General features: G+C 56.5%; 1 protein-coding gene across 1 annotated transcript; it reads right to left on the minus strand.

Moving 5' to 3' along the window:
• Positions 1–957: 957 nt before the first annotated feature.
• SSC5D (scavenger receptor cysteine rich family member with 5 domains) lies at positions 958–24,055 on the minus strand. The gene is made up of 14 exons (XM_042969690.1): positions 23,945–24,055; positions 23,374–23,400; positions 22,767–23,075; positions 22,461–22,580; positions 22,104–22,217; positions 21,458–21,766; positions 19,409–19,726; positions 18,990–19,166; positions 16,020–16,337; positions 14,015–14,623; positions 13,627–13,941; positions 13,337–13,504; positions 5,963–6,109; positions 958–3,038 (listed from the first exon to the last, which is right to left on the minus strand). Exons 1-14 carry the CDS (start codon positions 23,967–23,969, stop codon positions 1,315–1,317), a joined length of 4,680 nt encoding a protein of 1,559 aa, XP_042825624.1. The 5' UTR covers positions 23,970–24,055; the 3' UTR covers positions 958–1,314.
• Between the last annotated feature and the right edge of the window lie 609 nt (positions 24,056–24,664).

A 24,664-nucleotide genomic window follows, 5' to 3' on the forward strand; every position in this document is an offset into this window, starting at 1 on the left:
CTTTATTATCCCTCCTTCATAGCTGGAAAAACTCACACCTAGAAATCAAGAAACTGGCTCAGTCTCACACGCACAAGGACTCAAACTCAGGCATTCAGGCTCCAAAGCTCACCCTGTCTCTGCTGAGCTGTGGTAACAGTACCCTCCTCAGCAGGTGTTCATGAAGATAAAGTGTCGTTAGGCACATAAAGCCCTGAAAACAGAGCCTGACCTAAAGGAAGTACCCAACAAATATTAGTCATTATTATTATTGTCATGTACTCACTCATTCAAAAGATATTTATGGAGTGTGTACCCTGCATCAGGCTCTAAGAGCCGGGCATACATCTGTGATAGGACAAAGATTTCTGCCTTCATAGGGCTTCATCAGCTCCCATGGTGGCATCATCTTCATCACCATCATCTCCATCATGATTTTCATCACTATGATCATTACCATCACGCCCATCACCACTATTATTACCATCATCTCCACCATGATCTTCATCACCATCACACCCATGACCACCATCATCATCATCTCCACGATGACCTTCATCACCATCACGCCCATGACCACCATCATCATCATCTCCACCATGACCTTCATCACCATCACGCCCATGACCACCATCATCATCATCTCCACCATGATCTTCATCGCCATCATGCCCATGAACATCATCATCATCTCCACCATGACCTTCATCACCGTCACACCCATGACCACCATCATCATCATCTCCACCATGACCTTCATCACCATCACGCCCATGACCACCATCATCATCATCTCCACCATGACCTTCATCACCATCATGCCCATGACCACCATCATCCTCTCCACCATGATCTTCATCACCACAATCATCACCATCATTCCCATGACCACCACCATCATCATCCTCTCCACCATGATCTTCATCACCATGATCATCAACATCATGCCCACAACCATGATCACCTTCATCGTCATCATCATCACTTCCATTGTCATCATCACCACCATGATCATCTCCCACATTACTTCCATCACCATCATCCTTGTGACCACTGTCATTGTCACCATCATGACCATCACCATCATCATTCTCACTACATATAATGACTATGACCATCATGATCATCACCCATCATCACCAACATCCTCATCATAAAATCAGTGCCTTGCATGGTGCCTGTGGCATTCATAAATCAAGGTCACTCTTGTGATTCCATCTCCCTGGGGTTCCCCTAGGTCCCCACAAATGTCATTGATATCTTGTTTTTAATTAGATACTTTGGTTTTCATTTTTTGATTGGGAGCATCTTAAGCCCCTCAAATCCCATATAGGGTCACACATCTCCCCTCAGAGGCCTTTCTTCCTCCTCTGGGGTGGTGGTGGTTGGTGCAGGTGTGCTGGGCGGCCAGGCTCTCTCGGCCAGTCTCTTTACAACCTCACCCAGCTGCCCCAGACCCCGGGTGGCCTCCACCAGCTGAGTCAGCCCCAGTTCCAGAGCTTGGCGCTGCTGCTGGTCCTGCTTCAGGACCTGGGTCAGCCTCTGCAGCTGGCCACTCACATCCCTCACAGCAGCCACTAGCTCTACCAGGGCAGGCGGCTCACAGGCCATGACCTTTACGGGTGGTGCTGGAGTCACACATGGGCCAACGGGGTCTGGGTCCTGCCCAGGGGTTGGCCTTAGGGTGAAATGGTCAGGAGGAGGTTGATCCAAGGGGTGGACCGTGGAAGACAGATGGAGGTCAGAGGTCCCTGTGGGGTCAGAGGCTGAGTGTGGGGTCTGGGTGGGTGGTGGAGTTGGTTTGGGGCTCTGGCTTCTTGGTGGTTGGAAATCCTCAGTGGACAGTGTGTCCATGCTTGGGCCTGGAGAAGACCTGGGGTGGCTGGACTCTGAGGCTGGAAAAGGCGCTAGGCTGGACATCTGAGAGAGATGAGCGGCTCCCATGGAGGTCAACCAGGGGTGCAGGCTAGGCTTGACTGCTGGCGCTGGAGTGGGAGAGAATTCTGTTCCCAAGGAAGTTAGAATGGATTTGACAGTAACCACAGGGGTTGAGGTAGGGTCAGCAGTCATGGTGGGATGAGTAGAGGTGGTAGAATGAGGGGTCATGGTGGAGTCAGGGGTCGTGGCAGGGTAACTGGTTGTGATAGGGTGGGGGGTTGTAGTGGGTTGAGCAGTGGTAGAATGAGGGGGTGTGGTGGACTGAGGGGTCGTGGTGGGGTATGGGGTTGTGGTAGGGTGAAGGGTTGTGGTGGGGTGAGGGGTTGTGGTAAGGTAAAGGGGTGTGGTGGGTTGAGGGGGTGTGGTGGGTTGGGGGGGTGTGGTGGGTTGAGGGGGTGTGGTGGGTTGAGGGGGTGTGGTGGGTTGGGGGGGTGTAACAGGTTGAGGGGTGGTAGTGGGGTGAGGGGTTGTGGTGGGGTGAGGGGTTGTGGTAGAGTGAGGCGTGGCGGTGGAGTGAGGTGTTGTAGTTGGGGGAAGGGTGGTAGTGGGTTGAGAGGTAGTGGAGGTAGAGGGGTGAGAGGTCAAGGCAGAGTGAGGGCTGGTAGTGGGGTAGGGGCTTGTGGAGGGGTCTGGGGATCTGGAATTATCTGGAACTGAGTTGGGGTATGGAGCTGTGTCCAAGTTTGGGATTGTGACAGATTCTGTAGTCAACTCTGAGGTAGAAAAAAGGTGGGTCACCACCTCTGGTGCAGAGGGGTCAGAGGTCAGCTCTTTGGGCAAGGCGGGTGGTGGGGTAGGTGAGAGATCAGACGGCGATGCTGCAATCACAGTGGCGTCAGGGGTAGACAAAGTGAGGCCAGGGGTTGTCAAGGTGAGGTCAGAGCTCATCCAGGAGGCCAGGTCCGGGCTGGGTGGCAAAGTGTCAGGAGGGTCAGAGGTCACCTTCCGCGTTGAAGCTGCCTCAGGAATGAACCATGGCGCAGGGCTGGAGGTCACGGAGGTCACCGGTGAGCCCGGGGGCTCTGACGAAGCGGAGGGATCTGGGGAAGGGGCAGGGGGCACCGTCCGGGACGATGTGGGGCGCAGCAGCCTACGCTGGGGCCACAGTTTTCTCTCGGAACCTGGAGGAGGAGGAAAGACGGATGGCCCGAGGTCAGTCCGCCCCACCTACTCCCGCGGCCCGCCACGCCCCTCCAGGGAAGAGCTGACCAATGAGAAGGCGCAAGGCCTCGTGACGTCTTGGGTCGCCGGCAGACTTCAGCCCCCCCCCCAGCGCCCCACCGCCCCACCTCCTGCAATGTCTCCAGGCGCCACCTGGCGTCCTCCGCTGCGCATGAGGGACGCGACGGAGAGGGCTACCTCAGAAGGCAGGAGGCAGCGAAAATGTGGGGGGGCAGCAAGACGGTGGGAGGACTGGAAGCTTGCAGGGAGATGCGAAAGTGTGGGGGATGTGGAGGCTTACCTGGGGATGCAGGAGGGGCCGCAGGGGTATTTGGGGGAGGGATGTGGGAAATGCCAGAAGGGGCAGAAGTGTGAGGGGGGGATGCAGATCGGTTCCAAAGCGCAATCTCAGTAATCAAGATTTTTATGTCACAGTTTTAAGTAAAATTATCGCAAAAGATCCAAAAAAGAGACTTAAATTTTTGCCTTTAGTTAAATTTTTGATATTTAGTTCACTGTGAATGTTTTGCACGAATTTGTTATTTTAAAAATATAAAGGTATTATCTACCTTGACTGCTGAGTGTTTGGGCAGCCCCTTAAATTTAGGGACTGAGTTAGAGTGAGAAGCCTCGCCCTCTTTTCCTGGCCTAGCTTCCAGGTAAGAACGGATTGTATCCCTTTTTGCAGATGCAGGGAATCAGGCCTGGATGGTGGGTAACCTGCCACAGGTGGCACGGATACAGTTCACAAATTGCGGGGGAAAGATGCGAAGCAAGGTCCTCTGCATTTAGAGTTTAGACCATTAAACATCACTTTCTCAGTGATGGAAATGATAACACGTGGCCACTGAGTACCTGAAATGTGGCTAGTCTGCCCAAGGAAATGGTTTGGATTCATTTACACTTAAAATAGCTGTATTGGTAGCTACCATATTGAATGACACAGCGCTAGAGGATTCCAGTTTTCCTGTAGGATTTTTTAGGTGCATCTTGTTCCTGCCTTGTGTTTACAACGTTGGAGAAGCAGTTAAGTAAAGGGCTTGGCCTCCAGCCAGGCTGCCTGGGCTTACACCCCGGCTCCATCGCTTCCTAACTGGGTGACTGTGGACAAGTCACAAAACTGTCTTGAATCTCGGTTTGTGGATCAGCTGTCATGAGGATTCAGGGAGCTCATGTGTATACAGAGCACTTATCACAATGCCCAGCACATAATAGACACTCTCATGACTATTAATACTGTCATAGGCCTTGATGTCTGTACCTCAATTTCTGTTTTCTGTGAAATGGGCATTAACACCTACATCATAGGGCTCATGTAGATGTTATGAGGGCTAAAGGGGTAATAGGCAGGTGCCCCTAATTTCACTGAATTGTTTTTATTGATATATATATATATATATATATATATATATATTGCTTAGAATAATAATACCTGACATGCGGCATATTGTTCAGTAAATGTTAGCTGGTTTTAGTTACTATTTCAAGAATCTCAGCTTGCTTAGGTATTGTAGGGGTTCAGATATCTAGAGTGGTATTGATTTTTAATTTTTCAGACCCACGGTGCAGAGAGCTAAGCTAATCATACTCCTGTGTACATTGTCACCAACAGTCCTGCAGGGTCTCCTCTTCCTTTTTCTTTTTCCTCCCCGACCTCCATCCCTCTCACTTTCTCCCATAGCTACCTCCTTTAACGTATTTGACATATGTCCTTAAAGATATGTATGTTCTCACACAATATAGAATCCATATAAGTGCGTATGTTAATACATTAAGTGTACGTGTATTTTTGTGTTTGTGCTTTGAGTTTTTGTAAATCACATTCTGCTGGAGCTCTCACTCTGGTTCTGACTTCCTTCCTCCATATCATGTTGTTCGTACCTACCATGAACTGCGTGTGCTGCTGTGTGTGCAGCTAGTCATTCTTTTAGCTACTGCATGGATCCATCGTGTGCACCCATTGCATTTCTCGTTACCCACTGTCGGACACTTAACTTGCCTCCAACTCCCTGATACCACACCGTTCCAAAGAACACCTTCATATAGGTTTCCCTTATAAGCCTACCTAAGAATTTCTCTGGAATACACATCTAGGAGCAGGATTGCTGGGTCATAATGTGCAATCATATTTAATTTCACTACAATTTTTAAAAGTTTTCTGTATTTAAGCAATCTCTACACCCAACGTGGGGCTTGAACCCACGATCCTGAGATGAAGAGTTGCGCGCTCTTCCGACTGAGCCAGGCAGGTGCCCCTAATTTCGCTGAATTGTTTTTATCGAATCGCTGTATCCAGTGGGGATGTCTGTCTCCTTACGTCCTCACCCACACTTGATATTAGCTACCTTTCCATTTTTTTTCCAAGCTTGTCATCATTTTCATTTGAATTTCCTGATTTCTTTTGAGTGTGAGTGTTTCTACATAAACTTGTTGGCCATTTGGGCTTCCCCTTCTGTGAATCACCTGTTCATAACTCTTACCCATTTTCTTAGAGCGTTTCCTGTCATTTTCTTACTGATTTGTCAGAGTGAACTGCATAGTATAGGCTAGGGTTTCTCAAATCCAGGCATTGTTGACATTTGGAGCTGGGATTCTTTGTTGTGGGGGACTGTCCTGTGCGGAGTAGGATATGTAACAACATCCCTGGCCTCTACCCATTAGGTTCTAGTAGACTCCCTTCTTTTAGTTGTGACGATCCCAAACATATTCTGATATTGCCAACCATCCCCAGTTGGGACCACTGATGTAGATAATAACCCCTTGTTTCAGGGTGTATTTCTGTTGGGTCTGTGGGGTAAGAGTGGGGTCACCACTGGGGAATGTGCAGTCCATCTCTGCCCCACAACACAAACCCCTGGTCCCTCACCACAGCTACATGCCTCACCTGTGTCTCCACGGATCCTTGGAGATGGAGAGGGATGGTCTGGGTCTCGGGTGGTGCCAGTGGTAAGAGTGGTGGGTGTCCCCTTGGGCAGAGCCCCTCCTGAAGGTGTATCCCATGTCCGAAAAGACTCGTAACCATCCTTGTCACCTTAAGAGATATAGGGAGAACTGAGTCTCACTTCTCTTGATTTTGACCCTCTGTTCATCCCGGAATTCAACTCAGGCCTCATCCTGTGTCACCTGGACCACCACCCCAATCTCCTCCCTGACCCCACAGCCACCCTGGTGACTCAGCTGAGATGCTTTCAACTACCAATAACAGAAACCGGGACTAAACTAGCTTATAAAATAAGAACAGTTATTACTTCGCTTTCCTGAAGTCCCTGCTCTTCCTCATTCTTTATTTTTTTTTCCCAGCGGGAAAAAAACCCTGTAATATATTTAGTAATGAACTACCAGGAATATTTCCATAATATTTTTCCTAGGTCTCTTAGATAATCTCTACATGACAATTTTATATAACATAGAAATGTATAATATACAGCCGACCCTTGAACACTGTGGGTTTGAAATGTGTAGGTCCACTTATATGTGGATTTTTTCCATAAACACAGTACAGTACTGTAAATGCGTTTTCTCTTCCTTATGATTTTAGTAACTTTTTTCTCTAGCTTACTAAAAATTCAGTGTAATACATATATACATACATATATATACATATACATACATACATACATACATACATACAAAATGTGTGTTGTTTATGTTATTGGTAAGGCTTCCAGTCAACAGGCTATTAGTAGTTAAGTTTTAAGGGAGTCAAAAGTTACATGGAGATTTTCAACTGCGTGGGAGTCGGTGCCCCTAACCCCCATGTTGTTCAATGGTCAGCTGTGTAATATAAAAATATGCCATTTTATAAATGTAAAATATACCATTTTATATAGGGAGACTAGAAAGATTGAAATAAGTCTTCTAGCTTGATCAAAAAACTTATTTTAACAATAGCTTTGTTGAGATATAATTCATATACCTTAAACTGTACAATTCGGTGGGTTTTAGTGTATTCAAACTGTGCAACCATAAAGTCCACGTTCCTCAAATCCCTTCATTAACTGTCCCTGCCCACCTCTCCAGCACCTTCCACACGTTGCTGCTCACACTGGACCCCAAACCTTGAGGTGCTCAGAAGGATGGTGTCTGCCACCCTGGACATGTTTGTCCAGGTCGCCTTGAGCTCTGTGGCTAGCTGTCCCAGGTGCAGAAATCCCTGGCTTTGTCACCTAATACACTGCATGCCAACAGAACAAGGGTCTTCATCCCGATGCCCAGCACTGCAGATACTATACTCATGTCTCCCTGTTAACTGTTCTTAATTAAATACCTTCCCCATGCCTGATAAATACCTTAAGAGGATAGCTATGAAATCCTACCTGATGGTCATACTCATTAGGAATTTTATTTTATTTTATTTTATTTTTTAACGTTTTTATTTATTTTTGAGACAGAGAGAGACAGAGCATGAATGGGGGAGGGGCAGAGAGAGAGGGAGACACAGAATCAGAAGCAGGCTCCAGGCTCTGAGCCGTCAGCCCAGAGCCCGACGCGGGCCTCGAACTCACAGACCGTGAGATCGTGACCTGAGCCGAAGTCGGACACTTAACCAACTGAGCCACCCAGGCGCCCCATGGAATTTTAAAAAAACATTAGCAGCACTATTAATTTAAAAATTAAAAATGGAAAAAAGAGTTTAGAGGGAAAAAAAAAACCATTAGCTGTGAAGACTTCTTCTCGGGATGCTGGGTTTTAGGAGGGCTCCATTAAGAACACAAATGGAAGCTCTCTTCCTGTTAAAGTGTCAGTCCCCCAACTGCAAGCACACGCATTGGGTCTCTGTGTTCTTGAAATGTGCTCTAAGATATGGCCACCTGCTCATGGTCCATTAGTGTGTGATCGATTTGATTTTTTTTTCATTGAAATATATGCATTTTTAATTGAAAAAAGCAGCATGGCAGAGTTATAGCCCTCATGAGACCCAACCACATCCCTTCCCTGCATCAGGGGGAGCCGCTGCTCAAAGTCCAGCTTATCATTGCCAAACATGTCTTTACAGCTTGGCTACAGAGGAAGTACTCCCCGACGCCATATTGTTTCTCCACACTTCCTACGATTAGTTTAAGACCATGCACATCCACGTATATCCCGTACATGTCCTTGGGCAGCTACTTCTCGGACGTGTCCCTTCCTAGCTGGGTGAACAAGCCACCAATTTCTCCACGACTCAATTTCCTCACCTGTAAAGTGGGTACCGTGGTGGCATCTACTGAATGGCATGTGATAAGCTTATTCTTGGAATTGAATCCATATATCTCCGGTTCCTTCTTTTTAACCTTTGGATAATGTTCTATTGTACAAATACACATCTGTTGGTTCATCGACGCCCCTGTTGACAGAGGGCTAGGCTGTGGCCAATGTTCCGCGGTTACAAATACAACTGTAGTGAATTTATACTTGTGTCCCTGGGCTCATGAGTGAGAGCTCAACACCTAGTTGTACAATTGCTGTGTGAAAGGCAAATGTATCTCCCTAGTGTCAAACCGCTCTCCTACCCAGGAACAGAGTCTCATGCCCACCTTCATCCCACATCCTTGGTGCTGTCAGACATATTAATTTTTGGCAATCTCATGCGGAGAGGGTGGGTGGAGAAGCTGCTGTCTCAGTACAGATGACCAAACTGAAGCCCAGAGAGGGCAAGGGGCTTTCCCAAAGTCACACAGCTAAGGCGCAGTATTAGGTTTCAGACCCACACAGGTCTACCTGGTCCTAAATGGAGACCTCTTTCCCTCGGGGTGCAAATTTCCCGAGTCTTCACTCCTTCCCTGGTGAGCTTTTATTCAACCTGCAGGATTTTATTCAAAGCCCCCTCCCTTTTCCCCCTCAATGAAGTCATGCCTTGCTTTATGCTTCCTGGGTTCTTCAGAGCTAACTCTGTCATATGCTCCTTCCCTGTCTCCGTGGCTAGAGTGGCTACAAATGTAAATGATGGAGTATGAAGCCAAGCTCTGCCCTTTGCTGTACTGGCCTCTCTGCACCTCAGTTTCCTTATCTGTAAAACGGTGTTAAGGATAGTTCTCTTCTCTTCTCATAAGGTTCCACGGGGAGGAAGTGAATTAAACCATGTGACACATGTAGATGGTGCCTGGCACATGGAGAGCATTTGATGAATATTAGCTATTACTGTTTTTATTATCATCCAACCTCTACATTTAATCCTGCATTCGATCTTGGGTCCTCTCCCCTCTGCACGGCCTCATGCAGCCATGACATACGGCAACAGCCCAAATCCATGAGTCATCCCACCCTCCGAGCTGGGTGTGTGAGGTCCGCTAGGCACAGCTGTCCGTCTGCATAGCCTCATCCATCCCCACGGCTTCAAATTCCATCTGTCAACTTATAGCTTCAGCCCAGGCACACCTCAGAGCTCCAGGATTGCGTATCTAATGTGTCCACTTGAGTGTGTCCAATGCATCCCCAATGGATCTATATTCCCACTGTGGTCCTCTGCATCCACCCGCAATGTCCCCAGATCCAGTGGAAGGTGGGTTCCCATCCCCTACCTTCCTCTTCTCACACCCTATCTGACCCATCGCTCAAATACCTCAGCTCAAAACTCCCACCATACAGCTTACATACATCCACTTCTCCCTCAGTCTCCACCACCACCCCAGTCAAGACCACTGTCACCTCGCCACAGACCTCCGGGTCTCCCTCCATGCACTCTAGCTTCTCCATCCATTTCTCATCTGGCATCCTCAGTGACTGCTTTGAAAATACACATGTGATCATGTCCTTCCAAACTTAAAATTCTCCACCACTGCATGCAAAACAAAACTCAAATTCTAGCCTCCTCTCCTATCACTCTCCCCCTGCCCGGCGCACTCTGCTCCAGCCATGCTGATGTCCTGGCCCTTCTCTTAAGGTCATCATTTACAGGGCACTTTCTCAGTAAGGAATCTCTTGCCCATCCTACTCTAAATTGTAAATCTCAGCCTCCCTTTCCCTTGCTCATCACTGCTACGTTCCCAGGGGTCAGTATTCGTGCCTGACACACAGTGGGCATTTAACAGAAAGTTAATGTCCGTGTCTCCAAATTCAGAGAAGCCTCAAGAAATGTTACTTCAGTGAACTAGGAAGTGAAAATCCAAGCTTTGTGAGTTTCAGCTAGACTTTGTCTAGCTTCGGCTGTATGCCGTCTCCAGACTTACACTGTGGTTTCTCATTCATTCATTCAACCAATCATTGAACAAACATTTAAGTTCCTACTGAGTCTCTACAACACAGATTCTGTGGTAGAGAGAATAACGCTCCCCCAGAGATGTCCATGCCCTAATCCCCAGAACCTGTGAATATGTTACCTAATGTGGCAAAAGGGATACTGCAGAATGTGATTAAAGGTCCAGACCTTGAGATGAAGAGATTGTCCTGCATCAGTCCAAGGAGACCCAATCCAATTGGGACAACTCCTTAAAATCAGGACAGAGAAAGATCTGAAGGCAGTTCGGAGAGATGCAACATTGCTGGCTCCGAAGATGGAAGAAGGGGCCAAGAGCCAAGGAATGTGGGCGCCTCTAGAGGCTGGAAAAGGTACAGCAATGGATTCTCCCTAGAGCCTCCAGAAGGAACACATCCCTGCTGACGCCTCGGTTTTAGGCCCTAGGAGACCCCTGTTGAACTTCTGGCCGGCCTACAGAACTGCAAAATAAGTTTGTGTTGTTTTAAGCCACTAAATGTGTGGTTCCGTGTCAGGGTAGCAATACAAACGGACAGTTAAACACACGACAGAACTAAAAGTCCAGTGGAGATGACAATGGCCCAGACTGGCAGTGCAATTTTCTCAACGTCAGCTTTTTTGCTCCTCTGAGAAATCCTTTCCTCCAGGTGTCTGCTGCTGGGGATAATACCACTTCCTCTGTGAGGCTTTTCCCGATTGCTCTGCTAGAAAGAACGACTCCTTCCCCAGGACTGTTCATTTACGGTAAATAAACCTAACAGCCAACGTTCTGTGGTTTGAAACTATTTCACACACATTTTGCTCGTTGGTTTGCGACCGGAGGTCACCCAGCTAGTTCTCATCTTGGTGGAGCCACAACCGGAACCCAAGGAGTTGGACTCCAGAACTCAGCGCTAATTCCCTCAGTAATTCAGTAATCTTTCCCAGCCCAATGAGCAAACTGTGCGTGAAATCGTTTCAAATGGATCGCCATGGGGGTTCCTGAGTTCAAGTTCTGAGTCGGAGTTTTTTTCCCCCACCTGAAACACGAGCGTTAACAACAGGACGCAGGTCTCCCGGTTGTTGGAACCACGCGTGCCCAGCAAAGGTGAGCTCTCCTGCACTGCTTCCTCAGAGGAAGAAAGTGAGGTTCATAGAGGTGGACTCATGTTTTTCGAGGTCACCTTGCAGTGAGGACAAGAATCCACGTCTATGCTTGCTCCCACTCCCCAGCTGGCCTCACTGTGAAGACGGTACACGTGACTACCCCGAGCCTCCCCCTGCACAGTTCGCACTTCTCGGTCTCAAGCAATGCCTTCTCACCCCGCACCCCCCCACTCCCAGGGAAGGGACTCCCCGCCCAGCGTGTGACCGTCTCCACCGCGAGGGGGCGCCACGGGACAGGCAGGGGTCCCGCTCCGGGTTGCAGAGAACAAGAGCTCTAGAACCCTGGCCACAATGCACCGAGGTGCAGCACCTCTAAAACTGGGCTGGACGGGCCCTGGCTCTCACAACTCGGGTCCCCCACCCTACAGCGCGGCGGCCCCTCGGCCTGCTCCTGGCCTGCTCCTCCCCTCCCTCTCTCGCTCGCAACAGAAGCCCAGCCTCGCAGACAGGCTGCCGCTCTAGAAGCGCCCCCCCCGCCCCCCCCCCGGCGCCTCACCCGGCGCCTCACCCGGCTTTTATTACCGCGGGCGGGGGCTGGCCGGCCAATCAGAAGGCGCAGAGCGCCTGTGACGTCACACGGCGTGAGACCGCTGGAGCCGGGCTCTCTCGCCAAGGGCCGCGGAGTGCGCGTGCGTGCTGCGCGCCACAAAAAGGCGGGAAAGGGGGCGAGGGGAGGGGTGGTCCTGAGGGGACGAGTCTCGCAGAAGAGGGGCAGAGGAGCGCGGGGCGACAGGCAGAAGTGGGACCTTCAGGAGATGGGAGGGCACACGGAGAAGCAGAGGGCGAGAGCAGCCCGAGGCGCAGCGGCTGCGGCAGGCTGGACCTGGCGGCAAAGGTGGGGCCGGGCAGGAGGAGACAGCCGTGAGGAGATGACGAAGAAGCCACCGTGCGAGGCAAGGAGCACGAGGGTGACAAGGAGCGCGGGGGGGGGGGGGGGGGATGGTCAGATGGGGAAAGTAGTGACCCGGCCTGAGAAACAGCGGAACCCGAAGAGGAGGCGGAGGCGTGGAGTGTGGAAAACAGGAAGGCTGGGAGCGTGCACTGGATGCGAGCACGCGAGAGCCACGGGGAGCAGGAGGCGGACACGCGGAGATGCGGAGACGGAGGGGCGGCGTGGATGGGCGAGCGGGGAGGGCCGAGAGGATGGAGGGGCGCGTGCACGCGCACGCACGCGGGCCAAGGAGAAACTCGCGAGAGCACCAACACGCACGCGGGGGCGGGCCACAGAGAAACCCGCGACAGCACGCTACGCGCAGGGACGTGGGCCGCGCAAACGCTCACGAGTGCACGCGCCCACACGTAAGCGCACGCGCAGGGACGTGGGCCGCGCAGACGCCTACGAAAGCACGCGCACGCACGTACACGCAAGCGCAAGGGCGCTGGCCCGGGAGGGAGGCGCTGTGAAGCCGGAGAGAGCCGGGCTGAGGCCCACGCCCCCAGGTGTGGCCACAGAGGGGGAAAGGACAGTTCCCGCTGCAGTGAGAGGGGCCGCGGGCCGAGCTGTGGGGCTGAAGGCCGCCCCACTGGCCAAAGGGAGGGGAACCCTCTATTCGGGGCTCCTCACCCCGCCACTGAACCACTCCCTGACCCAGACCAGAGCATGAGGGGAGGACCAAGTGGAGGGCGCTGGGGGGATGACAACGCGGTGACCTGGGCCAGCTGGGGCTGTCGGGGTGGAAGGGCCCAGGCTCAGGTGTCACTGCTGGTTGGCTGGTTTGCGGGAGGACCGTGGGCTCAGACCCTGCGAAGTCTGGTCTGATTCTCGGAGACACACGGTGCCTGGGGTGGGAATGGGGGGGGGGGGGTCTCCTCTTCAAGCCTCTCCACGAAGAGTTCCAGAGGGAACGTTTTAGGGGCCCTAGGGCCACGGAAAACTTGCCTGGGGAGGCGCGCACAGGTCGATGATGGCCCCCTCCGCACCCTGGCCGTGCCCCTCACCTGTGTGTGGAAGACGCCTGGTTGCTGGGGAGGGTCCCCCTGGGCTTTTGGTGGTGCCCCAGGAGAGCGTGTGTCCAGGCACCCCTGCGGCGGTGGTCCCCTTGGCCAGGTCCTCTCCCGAGGTGGGATCCCAGGTCCAGGGGGGATAATCATCCTCATCGGCGTAGCCTTGGGAGAAAGTGGGGCATGGATTGAGCCCTGCCCTGTCTCCAAGGTCCTTGCTGCAGCTCCAAACTACCCTTCCAGAATCTCCTGCAGTGGCTCTGGGTCCCCCACCCCATCCCCAGTACCAGTGCAGGTGAGCCCCACGTCTTCCTCGTGGTCACAGTTGTGCTGGCCCCATGCCCCAGCAGGGCAGTCACTCAGCGAGGCCTCGATTCCCTTGCAGCCCACGTCATCCAGCCAGATGGGGCCCGTCCCGGGGCCGTAGTGGGTTTTGCCCACTCGGGGCCGGACCCTTCCACAGCCCAGCTCCCAGCAGGCCACGGTACTGTCCCGCAGGTCCCAGCTGTCATCGCACACTGTCCCCCAGCGCCCAGCATGCCACACTTCCAGCCGGCCAGCACACCGGTTGGGCCCATCAGCCAGACGCACGCGGAACGGGCCTGCCGGTAGAAGGCCCCAAGTCAGGAGGGGTCAAGAGGGGCCAGCCTCACCTCTTGTGTTCCCTCCACTCACCTGATCCCCGAGTGGTGCTCCCAGTGGGGGAGGGGGCTGGGTCTTTGGGTGACTCTGGAGAACCCTGTGCTGGGATCTCAGCTGATGACTCCTTGGGGGTCAGAGGGATTCGCGTTGCGGTGGCCTCAGAGGTCACCTCTCGGGGGCCTTGAGTGGTTGACGTTGCCACGGCCTTAGAGGTCCGTTCTCGGGGGGCCCGGGGAGTCCGTGTTGCAGTGGTATGTGAGGTCATCCCGTGGGGGACCCCAGTGGTCAGCTTTGCAGTAGACTCTGAAACTGGTCTGTGGGAGGCCTCAGTGGTCAGGGTTGTGGTGGTCCGTGAGGTCAGTTCAAGGGGCCTCTGGGTGCTCAGGACCCTGGAATGTTTAGTGGTTGGCATCACGGGGGGCTGAGTGGTCGGTCGCTTTGCATTTTTGGTCACCCACTTCTTAGTACTCTTGGGCATTTTCCCTGGGGCCTTGGTGGTGGTTTTCTCAGGAACGCTGGGGGTCAGCCTCGCAGAGGGCTTGGTGGCCAGCTCCCCGGGGAGCCAGGCATCCGGATCTCTACCCAGGCCAGGGATCCAGCTCCAACTGAAGGGGTCTGAGATAGAGTCCAGGCCAGGGGTCTCTGGAAGGTGCAAGGAGAGGACAGGGAAGATGGCGGACACCATAATGACAAGATTATCTGTCTACACCTCCCCTCTCTGCAATCACCAAGTTTCCATTAATCCCTTCATTATTCATTCACTCATTCACGTGACAAACATTTGTTGAGCATCTTCTGCGATCCAGGCACTGTGCCAGACCCTGGGGATACTGTGGCCAGCCAAATCTGACCCCACCCCCTGCCTCCTTGTCTCGTACAGTGATGTGACTGGCCCTCTGTGCCCTTCTCACATCCGACCTGTCGTCCTCCTCTCTCTGGCCACGCATGGCCTCACTTCCTGTGACTTCTCACTGTCCACCTCTCACCAGTCACCAGGGTGGTACCAGATCCGACGGCTCACTCCCCAGCTGAAAACCCTGCCGTGGCTCCCACGGCCTCCAGAGGAGAGGGAAAGGGCGTAGGTGCAGGGGCTCCATTGCTACGGCTGCCACTGTTCTCTCATCTCTCGGATTAGCACTGTGTGCAGGAAAATGTTCACTGTGCCCAGAGGAAGGTTGGGCCCTTTGCCCCCCGGCTCCTGGGGCGACCAGAGAATCGGTACCCACGTTGTGCCGTGGACAGGTGATAGGTGGGCAGGCACAGCTTGTAACCGAGCTCCTATAAAAAGCCTGCACACCGAGTCTGGGGAGCGTCCCTGCCTGGCAGTACTTCATATGTGCTGTCACATGTCGCATGACTCCCCTGGGAGAGGGTGGCTGGAAGCTCCATGAAGGTCTCTCCTGAACCTGCCCCCTGTGCTGCCTCCCTCGGCTGGCTTTTAAGACAGCTTTTCTGACTTTTGTGAGTCCTTCTAGGAAATTATGGAACCTGAAGTTGGTCTTGGGGACCTCCCAAATGGTAACATGTCACACAGGTTTGCAGTGATCTGTTGGTACATCTTTGCGTCAGTGAGCTGCGAGCTTCCCAAAGGCCGGGACTGTGTTCTTTGCATCCGGAGGCCCCAGCACCTGGCTCAGTGCCTGGCACTCGATAAATGTTGGAAGCGAACGGCGAACACGAAGCCTGATTTTACTGCAGCTGGCCCTCACTCTGGCTTCTGTGCATCTCCCAGTGGCCCTGTCTTCACTTCCTTTCATCTTGGGGAGCGTTCTTGGGAATGGGAGGGGGAGAAAGAATCCCAACTCTGCCACTTCGTTGCCGTGTGACCTTGTGCAAGTTACTTAACCTCTCTGTGCCTCAGCCTCATCGTGTAAATTGAGCATAACATCCACTAACTTGGACCTATTGTGAGGTCACACGTGTGAAAACACCCAGCCCAGGGCCCGGGCTTAGGAGACGGGCATTCAGTAGATGGTAGTTCCCATTCCCTCCTCCAGGAAGCCCTCCAGGAACTAGTGGGTGGCTAGGGCCTCCTTACCAGTGCAGGTGACTCCAACATCTTCATTGTGAGCACAGTTGTGCTTCCCCCAGGGCGCAGCGGGGCAGTCAGAGAGCGAAGCCTCGGTGCCCAAGCACCCCACGTCGTCCAGCCAGATGGGGCCGGCCCCCCAGCCAAAGCGGCCAGCGGCAGGGTCCGGCTGCCGAGCTCCGCCACAGCCCAGCTCGCGGCAGACCACCGCAGCGTCCCGGAGGTCCCAGCTGTCGTCACACACCGTCCCCCAGCGCCCTGCGTGCCACACCTCCAGCCGGCCCGAACACCTGCTGGGCCCTGCCACCAGGCGCAGTTGGGGGGAGCCTAGGATGGAAGAGACCCAAAGGATGAGAGTCAGGAAGCCGTCCAGCTCTCTGTGTCCCTCCACCTGCCTTCCATCCAGCCGCATATTAGTCCTCCGCTGGGCCACCGTCCGCCTTAGGCACAGGGATAGGGTCGGGCACAGTCTCGGTTCCTCAAAAAGTTAAACATAGAATTACTATCCCACTCCCCAGGATATACCCCAGATAAAGTGAAAATGGCTATTCACACAAATGTTCACAGCGGCACTGTTCTTGGAAACAGCCCAAACGTCCGTCACTAGATTGAAGGGACAGCAAAATGAGGTGTGTATACACTCAGAACGGAATATGATTCCACCTTGAAAAGGAAGGGAACTTGGGGGCACCTGGGGGGCTCAGTCGGTTAAGCTTCCAACTTCGGCTCAGGTCATGATCTCACTGCTCGTGAGCTCGTTGAGCTCGTTGAGCCCCATGTCAGGCTCTGTGCTGACAGTTCCGAGCCTGGAGGCCGCTTCGGATTCTGTCTTCATTTCTCTGTCCCTCCCTCATTCGCGCGCGCTCTCTCTCAAACATAAAATAAGACAAAACTTTTTTAAAAGGAAGGGAATTCAGACACGTGTCACAGCATGGATGAAGCTGGAGGGCATTCGCGCAAATACTACGAGGTCCCCAGAGGAGTCCGATTCTTAGAGACAGAAAGTAGAAGCCAGGGGCTGGGGGACTAAGGAGTCCGTGTTTAATGGGTTGGGGTGTCTGTCTGGATGACAAAAAGGTTCTACAGCTGGATGCTGGCGGCTGCACGACCTTACGAATGGATTTAATGCCACTGAACTGTACACTTACTAGCGACTGAAATGGTCAATTTTATATTATGTATATATTGTACCATAATAAAAAAAAAGAGAATATGGGCCCTGGAACAAATTGCTTTCATTGGAGTCCTGACTTGCCCATATTTAAAAAAAAATTTTTTTTAACGTTTATTTATTTTTGAGACAGAGACAGAGCATGAACGGGGGAGGGTCAGAGAGAGAGGGAGACACAGAATCTGAAACAGGCTCCAGGCTCCGAGCTGTCAGCACAGAGCCCGATGCGGGGATCAAACTCACGGACGGCGAGATCATGACCTGAGCCGAAGTCGGACGCTGAACCGACTGAGCCACCCAGGCGCCCCTCCCATATTTTTTTAATCACGGGGTTTCATGAGTGACACAGAGACAAGACAGCACCCAGGGCCCGCGTGGCTGGGAGCGTCACCTGGCGTAGACACGTAGAGTACTTGGGACAGTACGCGCACACACAAGCCAGCGAGTGCTGAGTGAATGCTCGTAGTTGTTGTCATTCAGCAAAAGGGGAAAGAGGCCTCCAGTAGGAGAACCAATTTTGCCCTCTCTGCGGCCTTTCCCGCAGAGGCCTTTCTCCTCCTGTTCTCGAGGAGACAGCTGCGCCAACCCTGCCTTCTTATTTTCTGTATTTCTCCTGCTGTGACGTCGGGCCTCGCTGACCCGGACAGCCTGTCCCTCGGAGGGTTGGCTGATTCCTAGAGACGCCGCCGGAGCGTGCCTTGTCTGTGCAGGCCAGCCCGTCTGGGGCCCACCCCCACCCCCACCGCCTCCACGCGGCTCTCACGCTCCGGGCCACCGGCCACCTGCCCTCAGCCACCCAGGGCCGGGTGCCCCACAACCAGGGGCAGCCCCTCCGCCCCACGGCTCCCTGAAGTGATTCCAGCGAGCCGGTCCTGACCCTGCCCACCTGGCCTTGCCCGATCCTTCCCACAGAAACCACAGTCACGGCTCCTGCTGGCCTTTGCCCCTCGCTCCCTCTGCCTGCTGGCCGCCCCTGGGGCTTCCCTGGGTGGCCCCTGCCCGGGGGTGGGAGAGAAACCCACTATTTTTCCAATGACGGTCCCGTCTTGATCGGCTGGCTGCACCAACCCCGAACACTACTAACGCCGGTGTTTAAAAAATGACAACTACTGGGGCACCTGGGTGGCTCGTTTGGTTAAGTATCTGGCTCTTGATTTTGGCTCAGGCCGTGATCTCATGCTTAGTGGGATTGAGCCCTGCGTGGGGCTCTGTGCTGACAGCTCGGAGCCTGGGGCCTGCTTCGGATTCTTTCTCTCCTTCTCTCTCTGCCCCTCTCCCACTAGCTCTCTCTCTCAAAAGAAGTAAACATTTAAAAAATCAAAACGAGGGGCGCCTGGGTGACTCAGTCGGTTAAGCCTCCGACTCTCAGCTCAGGTCATGATCCCACGGTTTGAGGGTTCGAGCCCCGCATCAACCTCTGCGCCAACAGCTGGGAGCCTGCTTGGGACACTCGGTCTCTCTCTCTCTCTCTCTCTCTCTCTCTCTCTGTCTGTCTTTCTCTCTCTGCCCCTCCGCTGCTCATGCTCACTCTCTCTCAAAATAAATAAATACACATTTTTTAAAAATGAAAATGACAACTATCGAGTGGGTCCCTTCAGCGTTTGTGAGGAGACAACCTCCAAACATTCAGGATGGTGACAGCAGAGTATTCAAGCAAGCACAGACCCTTCTGGGTGTGGGGCTCTGTTTCCTCCACCCCTGATGAGAGGGTCTCTGAGCAGGGAGAAAGGGTGCGGGGGGGGGGGGGCACCAAGGGGGAGGAGGCAGAAGGGAAGACCCCGCTTCCTTGGGGAGCATTCCAGACTCACCGGCTTCAGGTCCAGGCTCCCGCGGGGCAGTGGGGGAGGCAGGCGGAGGGGAGGCGCCCTCGGTCCGCGAGGCCTGACTCGCCGTGGGGGGCGGGGGCCCTGACGCCACGTCGCGGGACGCAGAGTGGTTGCCGTCCGCCGCCGGGGCCGTGGGAGGGACATATCCAAGAGGCATCCCTGGGGCGGGGGGAAGGTGATCACCACGTGCCGCCCTCCAGCCCAGGACCGCCATTGCGGGACGAGGTTGCACGGATGGGGACAAGATGGGGCGAGGCGGCAGTCAGGACGGAAGGAGAGAGGGGCCCGTGGGGTGTACGCTATGAGACCACGCGAGCCCCCCCCCCCCCCCCCAGCTCTCCGCACTTCTACTGGTGGCTCTAGCATACCCCCGGCCAGGCGGTCCCTGCTGTCCTCCTCACCGTCACACACGGCCCCGGCGTCCTCCCGGTGGTGACAGTCGTGCTGGCCCCAGGGCCGTGCTGGACACAATCGCAAGGCTGTCTCGTTACCCCGACACCGAAGGTCATCCAGGAGGATGGGGCCAGCCCCCTCCCCAAAGAAGGCGCCTCCGGGGGCAGCCAGCGCGCCGCCACAGCCTAGCTCGCGGCAGGCCACGGAGGCGTCCCGCAGGTCCCAGGCGTCGTCGCACACGGTCCCCCAGCGCCCGCCGTGCCACACCTCCAGGCGGCCGGCACAGCCGTGGGGGCCGTCGGCCAGACGCAGCCGGGGGGCTGGGCCTGGATGTGGGGAGACGGGGAGAACAGAGAGACGGGAGACTGTGACGGGTGAGCAGGTGTAAGCCCCACGTGCAGGAAACCAGCACAGACACGCGGGTGCAGAGCCATCCGTCCGGGCCGCGGTGACGCTGCGCAGCAGGCACTCCAACTTCAGTTTGCCGGTGAGGAAAAGGCTCCAGGATGGGAAGTCTCTCGCCAAGAGTCGGGCTGTGACCTGCCCGCAATGCCCCTGCCTCCCCGGGGGCAGGCCCTGGTGACATTGGCCCTGATCCCCTCCGTCCACCGCCCTGGCCTGGCCCCCCGCTCCCCGGCCGCCTGCCTCAGTCCTGTAAAGCAGGGCTTCTCAAGCTCGGGACCGAGGACATCGCGGGACAGGTCATTCCTTGCCTGGGCCGTCCTGCGACTGTAGGATGTCCAGCGGCCTCCCGGGGCTCCAGTCCCCAGATGAGAGTAGCATCTACAGCGTGACTGCCGGACTTCACCCAATGTCCTCTGGGGAGTGGGGGATGGGAAAACCACCCCCCAGCCACCGCTGAGAACCACCTGCTACATAGGAACCTCTTCTGGTTTCAGGGTACATTTCTGTTAGGTCTTTCTGGGGTGAGGCCTGGGCCCACTGGGGAGCGTGGAGTCCATCTTTCCACCCCCCCCAGACGGGCTGGGGGGCAAATCACCCCCAGTCAGTGTTCTAGAGACACAAACCAACCAGAGGGGTCAGACACGCCTGTACTTGCATCTGCTCCTAGGAAACGAGGGGCTCCCTTGTGGGGCCCCCCCAGGAATGAAAGGTGTGGTGGGCACCAAGCTTCCCCAGGCGCCTCATGGGGTTCACTTCTCCCCAGCAACTTAGCCCTCCCTGGAGTCTTAACTTACCTCCCTTCCTCCCCCTCCCTGCCCTCTCCCTCCCTCCTCCCTTCCCCCCCCTTCCTCCTTTCCCTGCCCTCCCTCCTCCCTGCCCTCCCCCTGGGACATGGAGGGGGAGGGAATGGAGAGGAGTAGGAGGGAAGAGAGAGAGGGAGGAGGGAGGGGAGGGAAGGGAGAGGGGGAGGAAGGAGAGGAAGGAGGGAGGGGGAGGGTAGAGAGTGGGGAGGAGGGAGAAGGGAGGGGAAGGATGGAAGAGAGAGGGGAAGGAGGGAGGAAAGGGAGAGGGGAGGAGGGAAGAGGGGAGGGAGTGAGGAAGAGGTAGGAGGAGGAGGGCAGGGAGGGGAGGGAAGGGAAGGGAGAGTGGTAGGAGGAAGGAGGGAGAGGGAGGGCAGGGAGGGGAGGGAAGGGCAGGGAGGAGGGAGGGGGAGGGCAGGGAGGAGGGAGGGCAGGGAAGGGAGGAGGGAGGGGGAGGGCAGGGAGGAGGGAGGGCAGGGGAGGGAGGAGGGAGGGGGAGGGCAGGGAGGAGGGTGGGCAGGGCAGGGAGGAGGGTGGGCAGGGCAGGGAGGGGGGAGGGGAAGGAAGGGAGGAAGGAGGGAAGGGCAGGGAGGGGGGAGGGCAGGGGGAGGGGAAGGAAGGGAGGAGGGAGGGGGAAGGAAGAGAGGAGGGAGGGAACGGAAGGAAGGAGGGAGGGCAGGGAGGGGGGAGGGGGAAGGAAGGGAGGAGGGAGAGGAGGGAAGGGGCAGGAGGAAGGAGAGAGTCGAGGAGAGCTCTATCAAGCAGGTGCGGGCACCGCAGCCTGTGAGTAGGGGCAGATGAGGGGGGGCAAGCAGCAGCTTCGGGTAAGCGTCCGGAAGGCGGGGGACATACCCGTGCAGACCAGCCCCGCATCCTCGCTGTGGTCACAGTTGCTCCGACCCCAGGGGCTTCGGGGACAGTCCCGCAGAGCCTGCTCTCCGCCTCCACACCCCACGTCATCCATCCACACGGGCCCTGAGCCCGGGCCGAATCTGGCGCCTCCGGGGGCGGCCAGCGCGCCCCCGCAGCCCAGCTCGCGGCAGGCCACGGCGGCGTCCCGCAGGTCCCAGCCGTCGTCGCACACGGTCCCCCAGCGCCCGCCGTGCCACACCTCCAGCCGACCGGAGCACCCGTGGGGGCCCGAGACAAGGCGCAGCCGCTCTGCGGGGGGCAGGGAAGAAGGGAGTGTTGAGTTTTGTTTGGGGGGGGGCAGCTTGGGAAAAGCAGATTCAAACAGCCCTGGTTTTCCATCGCCCAGAGGGGGCGGTGGCCTGAGATGCACCTGCCAGCCAGGCCGTGAAGAGGGGTGCCAGGATCTGAGCGGGGTGGGGTGCCTGGGTCTCCTGATCAGGTGGGCAGGTGGGGGCGGGGGACGACAGGGCGCTGGGCCTCGCTGGATCCCGAGGGGCGTAGTGGCGCTGGGGGCCTGCCAGTTACAGGTGAAGAGGAGGGCACCCAGGGGTCGCTGGGCTGGTCCAGATGTGTGGTGGGGCCTTACCGTGTCGGGGGGCTCCGGCTGTCAGCTGAGGGGCCCTGGTGGATTTGGCTTGCTTGGGTGGCCGGGGACCCTTCTTCCTGGAGCTGTTCTGTGGGGTCCCAGCCGGGCGGGGTGCTGGGAGAGACAGCGGGGAGACCTCAGCCGGGAGCCGCTCACCCTCCCGCGGGGGGGTGGGGGGGGACCAGGCCACGCTGCCCGACAGCCCCAGGAGGTGCAGGAGGATGTGCAGGGGGCTGTGACGGGGGCCCTGCGGGGGACGCGGCTGCTGCCTCCATCTGTCCCCTGGGAGGCGCTAGTGGAAGACCCCTCTCCCTCACATTGGGAAGCGGGGAGAGAGCGTGGCTAGGGTGGGCTCACCGTGTGTCCCTGGAGGCTCCTCCGAGCCAGGGCTCAGCTCCCCAGACAGCCCCGGCCAGGGGTCCCCCTCCAGGATAGAAGGTGGATCGTCCCCGTCCCTGGAGTTGGCCACACGCTGACCTGAGGACAGCACAGAAGCTGTGGCCGGGGCGCCCCCCCCCGCCCCAGACAGGCAGACGGGGGGGGGGGGGGGGGCAGGCGGCAGTGAGCTGGGAGTCCTGGAGGGGGCGTCTGGGGCTGGGGGTGCCCGGACTTCTGGGTCGCGTCTGTGGGAGCGCCCCCGAAGGAGGGTCAAGGGCCCCTCACCTGCGCAGACTACGCCCGCGTCCTCCTCATGGGAGCAAATGTGGGCCTTCCAGCCGCGATGGGGGCAGAGCCCCAGCTGGCCCTCACTGCCCCGGCAGGCCAGCTCGCTCAGCCACACGGGCCCCGCGCCCTCCCCAAAGAAGGCGCCTCCGGGGGCGGCCAGCGCGCCCCCGCAGCCCAGCTCGCGGCAGGCCACGGCGGCGTCCCGCAGGTCCCAGCCGTCGTCGCACACGGTCCCCCAGCGCCCGCCGTGCCACACCTCCAGGCGGCCGGCACAGCCGTGGGGGCCGTCGGCCAGACGCAGCCTCTCTGGGGGGACAGAGGAAAGGCTGTGACAGTTGGGGGGGCGGGGCCCGGGAAAGGCGGGGTGGGGGGCTGTCTGTCCTGCAGGGTGTGGTGTGAGGCCGGCCGCCCAGCTCCTGAGTTCCCAGGAGAACAGTGGCCCCCACAGGAAGTGGGAGGCTGGTCAGCGGTGGTTCTGGGTGGGGGAGAAGTGCTCGAGGTCATGGGCCCACGCAGGGCAGCCAGGTTTGCAGTGGAGGGTGAGGCTGGGCAGGGGTGGGTTGCAACTGTGCAAGGTCAGGCAGCCGTGCTCAGGGCCACTTACCAACAGCCTGGATCCCCATCAGAGCTGCTGGAAGGGGGGTGGAGGGGTAGGGTAGAGTGAGGGCAGGCCCGAAGGGGTGCTTTCTCCAGTGCAGACCCCTCGTCTTAAATACCCCAACGCATGTGCGCACGCACACACACACACACACACACACACACACACACACACAGAACGTGCACACCTCTGAACCAAAAACCCCACTACTGCAAGGCAGGACTCTGGGTAGAGGGCTGAGCAAGACTCAGGTCCCTGAGACAGGCGGGGCCCCACAAGCCTCAGGTCAGGGCTGGGAGCCAGGCTTTGTGCTCCCCCAGGGGCCTGGCTAAGGTCAAATGGTGGGTGACCCCCCCCCCAGGGTCAGGGCCAGTGGGGGAGGAGGGTAGGTCCCTGGGGTCCTAAGAGGGTAGGGCTGGCTGTGCAGAAGGCTGGGTCCCTCGGGGAATCAGCTAAGGAGGACCAGATGTCCCTTATCCCAAGCACCAGAGACAGGGTCCCGGAAGTCTGAGTCGTTCAAGTGGATGAGCTCAGGGGTCAGAGGTCCCTGAGTCCCCAAGGAGAAGGGGTCACTCACCGATAAGGCAGGCCAAGACCCTCATGTTTGCAGACTTCAAGGCAGGGACGGGGTGAAAGGGGACGAAAGCTGGAGAGGGGAGGAGGCTGCGGCCACCGGAGGGAGGGAAGGAGAGAGGGAGGGCGGGAGCGAGGGGAGCGCCTGCCAGAGGCGCCCTGGACCGGGGAGGAGCAGGCAGGGGCTGGACACTTTGCCAGAAGGAAGAGAGGCTGCCTGCCGAGGCTGCAGCGGCAGCAGGGGACAGGAGTGGGGGGAGGGAGGGGGCTGGCCGGCAGCTGAGGCCTGGAGAGGAGGGGGGTGGCGGCGGGGAGCGAGGGTGTCCAACTGCAAACTCCCACTGGGAGCCGGAGACTCCAGGCTAGGCAACCCGCTGTGCTTAGAGATGCTCAGGAAAGGGACCCGATTGGGGGGGGGGGGGAGCACGCACCAGCACCCGCCCATCTGCTCCTCTCTTGTCCAGCAGGGAACACGGGGAGACCAGGAGGGAGCGGACTGGGAGTGGATTCAAACTAGCAGCTGGGCTTGGGGACCCGGTACATCTGGGGCTCTTGGTTCAGCAGCAAGAAGGCTTGCAGCCAGACACCAGGAAGGACTTCCTGGTTGGAAAAGGAGACAAAAACCCCTGTCTGTCCCCCCTGATGGGGTTCAATGCAAACTCTTTGATCCCCTGTCTGTGGGAGCTGTGGTTGAACTCCAGGGAGCTGGGGGGGGGGCGGGCCG

This window comes from Panthera tigris, chromosome E2, assembly GCF_018350195.1.
Source record: "Panthera tigris isolate Pti1 chromosome E2, P.tigris_Pti1_mat1.1, whole genome shotgun sequence".
Taxonomy (NCBI): Eukaryota; Metazoa; Chordata; class Mammalia; order Carnivora; family Felidae; genus Panthera; species Panthera tigris.